Source organism: Chrysochloris asiatica, unplaced genomic scaffold, assembly GCF_000296735.1.
Source record: "Chrysochloris asiatica unplaced genomic scaffold, ChrAsi1.0 scaffold00033, whole genome shotgun sequence".
NCBI lineage: Eukaryota > Metazoa > Chordata > Mammalia > Afrosoricida > Chrysochloridae > Chrysochloris > Chrysochloris asiatica.
The window spans coordinates 21,749,832-21,761,324 of record NW_006408551.1 but is presented as its reverse complement, the minus strand read 5'-3'; the positions used below and the strand labels follow the sequence as shown (position 1 = coordinate 21,761,324).

Genomic DNA, 11,493 nt, shown 5'->3' with positions numbered 1-11,493 from the left:
TATCTCGTCACTCCACAGCAGCAGGAAGTAAAGGGAACTATTTGCCAATCTTCATGGAGGGAGGGAAGGCACCATAGATTTTCATGTTAAAAGGAAGATGAAACTATGAAATCAAACAGTAAGAAAAAACACAGGTAATACCCACATCAGTTTCCAACCTTGGTCAGGGACAAATGCCATCAAGATCTACACTGATAACATAGGATACTGTTTGGAGAAAAAACATGAACAATGATTGTATTTCCAGAAACAGAAAGTGGAATCACCAAGTTTGATAACAAAATATCTCAAATTAGGTTTGCCTCAGAAATCCTGAGGCATAATGGCCACAATTAATCTTTATGTCAACAAACATCTCATTCAAAATGCACCTGGTAATTAGGAACATTCTTCCGAGAGAGCTTAATATCCAATACTAGACTACTTCAAGGACAAATAGTGTTCTAAATTACTCTTTATTGAACAGGAACACAAGTGACTTCCAGAAGACATCTAGAAATTAATGTCAGTCATATGTATCTTCCTAATACTCTTACAGTACCTACAATCAAATTCTTAGCAGACAAATTGGTCCCATTTTCATTTAAAGCACATAGTATTTAAAGCATAAAGTGTAATGATTATATTGGAGTTCCTTAAAAAATATAAAAACTAAGTGGAAGCTGAAGGAAAAGATGAAAAGCAAGAGAGAAAGATAAAAAGTATCCAATCCTGAAAATGAATAAATAGATCAACTCTTCCATTTGGAGGTGACTGCCTGTTTTCAGAAAATCATGTGCATTCATTTCACTGTAATTCTTATTCCACATTACAAAACCATCACATAAATTTGGCACAATTAGCAATCTACTCAAAAGAAAGCACATATGGAACAACATAATAAAAATGGAAACTGCACACCTTTACCACTGATATCCTTTTTTAAACAACAGCAAACTCTTTAGTAAGCACCAAGGTCACAGAAGAAAAAAAAAAATGCTATGCACATAAACCAATGGCACTGAAAATAATGAATACACTCTTAATCAATTGTTTTTGTTTTATAATATAATGGTCCTGCTCTATGGTCGTGCTAATCTATTATATTACTGTATAGGTTGGATGCTCTTTGACGGAAATGTTACATCTGGTAGAGCCAGATCATAATCTCAAACTTCCTCAAGTTTTGAGAAAACAGCAAAATATTTTGTAAGGTGACCTAACTTCTCTCTACTCAACCTTATCTTATATTCTCTAGTGTTTTGGAAACTGAAATACATTTGATTTTTCAAGAATTTTACATATGGATTCTCATCAGTTCATATAAACTTCAATTCATTCTAAATCCTTATGTATGACACAGTCTCATTGTTACAAGACTTTCACTGTACCTGCTATGCTGGCAACAAGATTAATATTCTATAGAATTTACGAGATCATCAGAGATGCAGCTGTGAGTGAAAGCAGCACAGCAGAGCTGAGGAACACTACAGTGGGCAGAGTACAACTGCAGCCATGTAACTGAGTGAATCACTGCTAAAGTGCTGGGGAGCGTGCCCACAGAGAACACACAGTACCTTTAGGGAACTTCTCATGTTACAGGTATCTTTCTATTTTTCTCTGCTGCTAAAGAGATCACCTATGGACATGAGTGAAATTAAAAATTGAGAAAATGTTCTTATCAACTTGAAAAGTAAACAGCATATAAATAAATACTGGACAAGGGCAACTCTGTTATAGAATAACAGTACGTTCCAAATGAACCTTCAAAATCATAATTTGACAAAAATGCAAACCAGACGACAATGAACATATAATCCAATCTCAAAACTATATACACACTTAGACATTTTAAATCGAAGAAGACATGAAGCAACAAAGTAAGACATCCCAAACACCAAAGGAAAAAACTGAAGGTAAATGGAAACCTAATGGCTCAAATACCTCCAGAAAACAATCTTAGTGTTAGTAATCTATAGCACAGAAATTTTCAAGAGATCATGGTTCGTATTTTCAAATGTTTTTGGATAAAGTGACCTGAGACTGACTCTTGAGCCTATTATGATTCTAATTAAGATATCTGGGCATGTCCTTCAAATGACATCATGAGATGAGTAAACAAAATCTTCTCTCCTTGCCTTTCTAGCATACCAACTGAAAACCATATTTATGGATATAGGACTCTCTAATTATGCTGACGGCAAAGGAGCTGACTGGTATCTAAGGATGTGTGGTACTAAGATTTTCTTTACCTATGTTTTGGCTCAAGTAAAAAAGCTGTTAATTAAGGAAATAAAGGATTCCTCATGTTACATGTTGGAGGCCACGTACAGTGAATAGTGAATTTATAAATACTAGTTTAAAGCCTAGAGTTCTCTGCTAGCAACGCACATTATCAAGAGGCTTTATGAAATATTTTAAATGCCAACTGTGACTTCTTAACATGACTGATATGCATAAGTCCAGAATCGTGATAAAAATCAACCAGCATGTCACTCACTTCCACTCTGGTTTTAAATAGGCACTGTGAAAATGGGAATGCTGCTGTACAATAATGAGTTGTATATAATGAAATTAGTGTTCTTTAATGAGTACCTGCTCTACATTAATTCCCTTTAGTTAAAGAAGCACATGAAATAGTCAGAAAAAAATGTCGTCAGTCTATAAAAGGAGTTAGTGTTTAGAAATAAAAATGAAGCACTTGCATCTTCATTTTTAAAAACTTCACAAAGGTGCAAACAATGTAATGCTTTTCAGGCTCACATGGGCAGATCAGTACTATTATGTCTGGTTTTCCTAGATGTACCGTCATCTCGTGGCAGTGCTTTCTGCAGATTGGACATAGCAGCAGTTCTCTCGATGTCTATCACAGCATACAGCTCTGTGCGCCTGGTAGGGGTTTGTGGAAGGGGAGTGGTCGGCGTTTTTGGAGTCTGAGGGTTGTCGGAATCGCTGCCACCTTCCAAGTCAACCTGTATATAATTGAGCTGCCTGTGTTCTAAACTTGGACGTCTGATATCAAAGTTAAAGACTGTCGCTGTACAGTCCCGACGCCTGGAATATTCTACTTTGTGAGCACTTGCTGGCACTGTTACATTCTCCGTATTTACATAGTTATGCATTGGATCTAGATTATTATGGTAGCCATTTAGAGAAGGAGTCTTTGGTCCTAAATTGTCATCTTCATCCCTACTTAACTTGCGGGCTTCCCAAACAGGAGGCAAAGATGGCAAATTTTCATAATTCAATAAAGCAGTTCTCCTCTGAGCTGAGTTGTTGATGTTCTGGGTATCTGAGGTACTGGTGGATGTCAGACGACCTCTCCTGACCCCTGAGGCACTAGGGATAGATAGCCCGTTGATATTTTCATACACTAGTTTGTTAGCAGAGGGACCATCTCTTCGTTCATCACTGTCATATCCAGTGTCCCATTCTGTGTTATTTGCTCCACTTGCACTGACTTGATCTCGTCCAAGTTGCTCCAGTTTTTCTTTTTCCATTAATTGCTTTTGAACAGGAGTTGGTCCTAAAACAAATTTGACTCCTTCGGGTTCAAGAAGAATCTGAGGGTCTCTGTCCTCTATACTACTTGGCTCCTCTGTTGGCGTGTTGCTTTCAGAAACCCTTGCCTCCAATGGGGCATGTGGGACATGCACACTTGCTCGGTTTTTCCGCTCTTCTTGTACGCCTGTAGTATTGACATAGGTATGTACCTGAAAGGAAACAAGGAAGTGAATCAGTAACTTGCTTAAAAAATAAAACAAAACAATGCCTGACCATACCAGTTAATTTTATTGATTAACCTTGTCTTAAAATGCTCTCCTACTTCAAAAGCTTTTATGCCTGTTTGGATGTTTTAACTAATAAAAAATGTATGTGTGTATGTGTGTGTTAATGTCTTCCTAAAGTGATAAAAGAATATAGCACCTTTAAAATAACACACGCAGCAAGGAGGAACACAAAAAATATTCTATAAAAAACTAGGAATAAAAATAAGGATAATCATTTTGATATTGTTCTAGAAATTCTCATCAAAGCATGTGCTATGGATTGAACTATGTTCTGCTACAAATACATATTGTTAATCTGAACTCCAACACCATAGATCTAATCCCATTTCAGGATAGGGTTTTCCTCTTTATGTTAATGAGGACTTATCAACGTAGAGCATATTTTAAATCAATTACGTTTGATATATATAAAAAGAACACATTTGGCACTGAAACAAAAAAGCACAGATGGGTAAAGGTAGATTCACATGGAGATCCTCATGAATGCCAACAAGGCGAGACAAAGATCCCCCTCTTAGACCAGACAGAAAGTACTTTTCCCTGTGGTCCTGAGCTTACCCTACAGAGCCACAACACTTCAACACTACACCATTATAATCACTGTTATACAGCAGCACATACTTACTTGTTCCTCAGCCACAAGCAAAGGATGTGTAGACTCTTCACCTACTGAAGGCAGGCGTGCACTGCCCACTGAAGGATGTCTGCTTGATGGATGAGATGAGCCATCTCCAAATGACGGATATCGGGGATATCCATTAGGTAAATTCTGAGCAGCAAACCCTGGAGCTGAAAAGTTTTTGCTTATTAGTTTAAGAAGAAAGGTAAGAAGTGGGGGTAGGGAAGAGAACAAGAATCAAATTTATACTGAGACAATTAAGGAAGGCTTATCTGGAAAGACAGCAGAAATTAGGACACAAACAGCCCCAACTCCATTTCTCCATTTATATCTGAAATAATACAAAGGTAAGTCAAGAAATATTGCTACTAGAGTTTTAGTTCATACATGCAAAGGCTCCTTCCAAAGAAAATGTGTTTAAACACATTTTTGGGATCAGTGGATGACTGCAGACAAGTTCTCTCAGTAATGCGCTTGTCTCATTAGGGTACCTTCAAAAAAAGGTCCAATCAAAACTGTAGCTTCTGAGAAGATCTGCTGGATCCTCAGTTAAATTCAAGGCAGAGAGATCAACTCAAAAAGTCATGGTGGTTTCTTTTAGAGATTCCAAAAGGAGCCATCTTGATAGATTTCTCTCAAAGGGTACAGGACTTAGTAGGAAGAAGCTTTAAGAAAATTACACTGCTGAGAAAGAGGCCAGAAAATCTGTGCTGAGGAATTTTTTCCACCATGACAATGTACCTGGCTCCTTATTTGAGGGTAGCAAGGGTTGTCCTATTAGAATTTTGTTGGGAAACCTTACCCCATCCACCCTACAAGCCTGATCTGGTCCCATCAGAAGTCTTTTTGCTCCCCATATTCAAAGAACATTTAAAAGGAACATGATCTGAGTCCCATGAGGATGCCAAAACTGCCATTTTGACATGGTGCAAATTGAAGTGTGCACAATTCTGCAAGGAAGGGTAAGAGGGATAAAAAACACCACCTTCAAAAGTGTATAAGCCTAGATGGAGGAAATATCAAGAAACAATAGCTTCATGTTCTGAGTGTGTTTAATAAAGGTTTCTAAGATTTTGCAGCAATACTTGTTGACGGCTCTGGGCTAAAAGCACACACAAAAAACCCACAAAGACAAACACCTCCACTGTGATAAATGTACCCCAAGAAAAATGCAGCATGGATAATTGCTAGACTTAACCTTAACCCTAACTAGTATATAGGTTTTTCTGTGTGGGCTTTTTGTCATAAACACTTTTTAAAAATTTGACAACCATTATACTTATGTGGGAGTCCTGGTGTGGAACTATAAGATAAATACTAGACTGCTAACTGCAAGATATACCAGTAGAGCTCCTCGGAAACCCTATAGATGGTCACTATGAGTTGGAACTGACTAGATAGGTCTGGTAGCGTAATGGTTATGAATTGGGCTGCTAATCTCAAGGTCGGCAGCTGGAAACTACCAGCTGTTTACTGGGAGAAAGATGAGGCTTTCTGCTCCCATAAAGATTTACAGCCTCGGAAAACCTGTGCAGGGTCACTATGAGTTGGAATTGACTCCATGGCACTTAACAACAAGAAGACAGCATTAAACAACACTTATGTTTGTTGTTCCACAGAACAGACCATCAATTACTCATATGCAAATTCAAACTGAAAAAAAAAAAAAGAATTTTCAAACTGAAGCTGAAGAAAATGAAAACAAGTCCACCAGAGCCAAAATATGACCTTGAATATATCCCACATGAATTTAAAGATCATCTGAGGAACAGATTTGATACATTAAACACTAAAGACCAAAGACCAGAAGAGTTGTGGGATGACATCAAGAACATCATACATTAAGAAGACAAGAAAGAAGGAAAAGGTCAAAATGGATGTCAGAAGAGACACTGAAACTTGCTCTCCAGCGTTGAGATGCTAAAAATGCTAAAGCAAACGGAAGAACTGAGGAGCTCAAAGAGCTGAACAGAAAATTTTAAAGATCAGCTCGAGAAGATAAAGCCAAATATTACAACAAAATGTGCAAAAATCTGGAATCAGAAAACCAAGAGGGAAGAACATGCTCAGCATTTCTCAAGTTGGGGGAACTGAAGAAAAAATTCAAGCCTCAACTTTCGTTATTGAAAGATTCTCTGGGCAAATTATTTAATGATGCAGAAAGCATCATGAGAAAAATGACAGAGTCACTGTACCAGAAGGAAATGGTTAATGTTCAACTGTTTCAAGAGGTAGCATATGATCAAGAGCCAATGATACTCAGGGAGGAAGTCCAAAGTGCATTGAAGGAATTGGCAAAGAACAAGGCACCAGGAATTGATGGAATAAAAATTGAAATCTTTCAAGAAAGTGAGGCGGCACAGGAGGCACTCACTCATCTCTGCCAAGAAATTAGGAAGACAACTATCTGGCTGATTGATTGGAAGAGATCCGTATTTGTGCCGATTCCAAAGAGAGGTGACCCAACGGAATGCGGAAATCATTGGACAATCTCTTTAATATCCCATGCGAGTAAACTTTTACTAAAGGTAATACAGAAATAGCTGCAAACATACATTGATAGAGAACTTCCAGAGGTTCAAGCTGGATTCAGAAGAGGCCGTGGAATGAGGGGTATCATTGCTGATGTCTGATGGATCGTGGCTAAAAGCAGAGAATATCAGAAAGATGATTACCTGTGCTTTATTAACTACGCAAAGGTTTTTGATGTGTGGATGCTATGGATTGTGACAAGCTATGGACAACATCGCAGAGTATGAGTATTCCAGAACACTTAATTGTGCTCATGAGGAATCTGTGCCTGGAACAAGAGGCAGTTGTTCGAACAGAACATGGGAACACTGAGCGGTTTAAAATTAAGAAAGGTGTGTGACAAGGATATATTCTTTCACCATACTTACTCAACCTGTATACTGAGCAAATAATCCGAGAAGCTGGGTTATATGAAGAAAAACGTGGCATCAGGATTGGAGGAAGACTCATTAACAACCTGCTATATGCAGATGATACAACCTTGCTTGCTGAAAGTGAAGAGGACTTAAAAAAAATTTACTGGTGAAGATCAAAGAGCACAGTCTTTGGTATGGATTACATCTCAATGAAAAGAAAACAAAAAATCCTCACCACTGGACCAATAAACAACATTCTTATCAACTGAGAAAAGATTGAAGTTGTCAAGGATTTCATTCTTCTTGGATCAACTATCAATGCTCACGGAAGCAGTAGTCAAGAAATCAAATGACATATTGCATTAGGCAAATGAGCTGCACAAGACCTTTTGAAAGTGTTGAAGAGCAGAGATGTCAGCTTGAGGACTAAGGTGAACCTGACTCAGGCCATGGTATTTTCAATAACCTCATATGCATGTGAAAGCTGGACAGTGAATAAGGAAGACTGTAGTAGAACTGATGCTTTTGAGTGATGGTGTTGGAGCAGAATACTCAAAGTGCCATGGGCTGTCAAAAGAACCAATAGATCTGTGTTGGAAGAAGTGCAGCCAGAGTGCTCCTTGGAGGCCAGGATGGTCAAACTTCGTCTTTCATACTTGGGACATATTGTCAGGAGGGAGCAGTCGCCGGAGAAGGATATCATGTTTGGTAAGGTGGAGGACCAGAGAAAAAGATGAAGACCTCCAATGAGATGGATTGGCCAAGTGGCAGCATCGATGGACTCAAGAGTGGCAACAGTAGTAAGGTTGGCCCAGAATCGGGCAGTGTTTTGTTCTGCTGTGCATAAGGTCGTTAGGAGTCGGTACCGACTCAATGGCACCTAACAACAACAAAGTTTGTTGTGGTTGTTAAGTGCTGTTGAGTCGATTCCGACCCATAGCAACCCTGTACAGGGTTTCCGAGGTTGTAAATCTTTTCGGGAGCAGAAAGCCTCATCTTTCTCCTGCAGAACAGCTGGTAGTTTCGAACTGCTGACCTTAAGGTTTGCAGCCCGATTCGTAACCACTACGCAATACTTAATGTTAGTCAATAGCAATTTTTGGTGTGTTACTCATAATATGACAATGAAAATGGGCACTTACTTGTAGGTGTTCGAGGTGTTCTGGGAACTTCCAATTCTGACTGATGATTATTCCTTTCTACAACTGGCTCTTCCACCACATTTATACTATTATTTTGCATAATCTCTTGTAGCATGTTGAACAATTCTTCTGCCCGAGCACACTTAAAGGCAAAGATTCCTATAAATGTAAGCCAGAAAGGGGGAAATGGTTACCACTGCTTCAAAACAGCTACAGAAGCACCTGTCAAAGGATAAATCTGCAAAGTAAGCATTTCTGTAAACCAGTGGTAAGAAATGTCTTTTAAATACGTATCTGACAAATTAATGGTATTTTTGGCTTCAAAACATAAACCCTCCCCACAAAAGTTCAAAGAATTATTTGCATTTGTCTAAGGACCCAAAGGGAGTCCTGGTATAATGTGCAAGACTGTAAAGCCATTTGAACTGCAAGGTCGGCGGTTCAAGCTCACCAGCTGCTCCTCGGAAACCCTATACTGGGTTGTTATGGGTCAGAACTGACTTGATGGCACTTAACAACAACAACAAGGGTTCAAAGAAAAGCAGATAAATACAAGACTGCCCACTTCCTCTGCTGTCTTCTGTTACAGCAGGGGGCGCACCCATCCACCATTATCAAGGTAAGCAGTTACCATTTGATAGGTCTCTTAGGTGTTTTATTTCAATTGCTGTGATAAATTTATAAGATTGGTAGTACCATTCCACTTTCATGTAGACATAATTTGAAGCCCAGCAGTGATCATGTAATTTGCCCAAGGTTATTCAGGTGGCAAATAGAAATGAACTCAACTAGATAAGTTTATTTGACTTGAAAGTTTAAGCTCTTTCCCTAACATCAAATTATACTGATAAAGTCATACAGGGTGGTTCAAAAAGTTCACTGAAAATTTCCATTATCTTTTAACACCAGTCTTCCAAAAACTTTTTGAAGCTCCCTCCTATAGCTAACTTACCAGGATTAGTAATTTCCTAAAAGATGACACCAGTCGAAATTCTTCATACAGAAAGCATGCATAATAAATGTTTATTAAATACATAGTTAACTATATCTTTTTAGGCAATCGACTTATTTAGTGAATTTTTCTTCTTTTAGGAGCAAATAAAAATATTAATTGAAGTATACTACACAGAATAACTAAGAGAACACTATTTAAAATATGACAGTGCTTGAGAAAAAAAATATATAAAGACTCTACCTACCTTGTCCAGTTTGACACCTTCGACCACTTTCAAAAGAAAAGAGATTTGAATCATAGCCATAGCGTCGCAGGCAGAGGTAGTGCCATTTTACCGAGTCCCGTTTGCGTGTGTATAAAATCAATTCTGTGTCTGTAAGTTCCATTATGCCAGAACCTAACTCATTCCCATCATCATCCACATTAATGACCTAAAAGAGAAGGTTTAATTAGTGCGAAGACAATTCTTCTAACTTGGTTGTTGTTAAATGCTGTCAAATCACTTCCGACTCTTAACGACCCTGTATAGGGTTTCCAAGGAGCAGCTAATGAGTTTGAACTGTCTAGTGCATTATCCTGCAGTGCCACACCTGGACTCCTCCAACTTGGGAGTTTTACAACTATCTTAACAATTCACCAGGGCAATGCATTCTTACTGACTGGGTCAGTTATTCACTTGAGTTAGTTGATTCATCAGGTGCATGTAATGCACATATAGCAATGCACTACCTGCTTCATAGCGAATTTACATTCTCATTAGGAGTCAAGACACACAAACAAAAAACAGCAACAGCACACAACCAAAAAACAGCAACAGCACACAACTGTTTACACTGGCAAAATACGTGAAATAGAGGATGCAAAGGCAATGAGCTGAAGGTTAAAGCTATTGGAGAAACCTTGATATAAGAGAAGCCTTGATATAAGGAAGGACTTCTGCTGGGCATCACATGTAGTTACATTTAGATAGGAAATAAGAGGGGAGGGCTGGTGGGTAAGGAGTTGTAGGACACATCATAAAGGCAAACGTTAGGCAGAAACAAATAAGATTATGTTTCAAGCAGACCAAAATAAGATCGACACAAGTTCATGCAAGGGATGGGTTTTGTACAGCAGAATTCCAAAAAAAGTCTAAAGACTAAAAATAATATTGCATTTACAGTGAACTTCTTATTGTATGACTGGAGCTAAGTAAAGTTTTTTACATGTATTTTTCTCATTTAACCCCTCATAATAATCCTAAATTGCATGACAGAATTTTGCAAGAACAATGACTTCTTCAATGCAAATACTTTTTTAAAAAACATAATAAAAGACAATTATACACATGGACCTTACTAAATGGAATACACAGAAATCAAACAGACTACATCTGTGGACAGAGACTATGGAGAAGCTCCATGCCATCAGCTAAAACAAGGCCAGGGGAAGATTGTGAAACAGACCATCAACTGCTCATATGCAAGGCTGAAGAAAATTAAAACAAATCTACGAGAGCCAAAATAAGACCTTGAGCATATCCCAACTTAATTTAGAGATCATCTGAAGAACAGATTTGATGCATTAGACACTAAAGACCGAAGACTAGAAGAGTTGTGGAATGACATCAAGAACATCATACAGGAAGAAAGCAAAATATCATTAAGAAGACAAGAAGAATGAGACCAAAATGCATGTCAGAAGAGATTCTGAAGTTTGCACTCCAGTGTAGAGATGCTAAAGCAAATGGAAGAAATGAGGACGTAAAAGAGCTGAATAGAAAATTTCAAAAGGTCAAATATTATAATGAAATGTGCAAAGAACTGAGTTAGAAAACCAAAACGGAACACACTCAGCATTCCTCAAGCTGAGGGAACTGAATACAAATTCAAGCCTCAACTTGCAATACTGAAGGATTCTATGGGCAAAATGGAGAACTGGTGTGGCGCTGTGGGTTAATGTGCCAGACTGCAAAACCATTTGAACTGCTAGGTGGTGGTTCAAATTCACCAGCTGCTTCTAGGAAACCCTACACAGGGTTGTTATGGGTCGGAATCAACTCAGCGGCACTTAACAACAACAACAACATGGGCAAAATATTGAATGATGCAGAAAGCATCAAAAGAAGATGTAAGGAATA

General features: G+C 38.3%; 1 protein-coding gene across 1 annotated transcript in view; it reads right to left on the bottom strand.

Moving 5' to 3' along the window:
• Nucleotides 1-2,738: 2,738 nt before the first annotated feature.
• Nucleotides 2,739-11,493, bottom strand: part of FRS2 (fibroblast growth factor receptor substrate 2) — a 10,834-nt gene continuing 2,079 nt past the window's right edge. The window contains exons 2-5 of the mRNA XM_006859547.1: nucleotides 9,619-9,805; nucleotides 8,420-8,578; nucleotides 4,396-4,559; nucleotides 2,739-3,692 (exon numbers count right to left, since the gene is read on the bottom strand). Of these exons, the coding sequence (XP_006859609.1) occupies nucleotides 2,739-3,692; nucleotides 4,396-4,559; nucleotides 8,420-8,578; nucleotides 9,619-9,805 (1,464 nt within the window). The remainder of the gene's footprint in view (nucleotides 3,693-4,395; nucleotides 4,560-8,419; nucleotides 8,579-9,618; nucleotides 9,806-11,493) is intronic.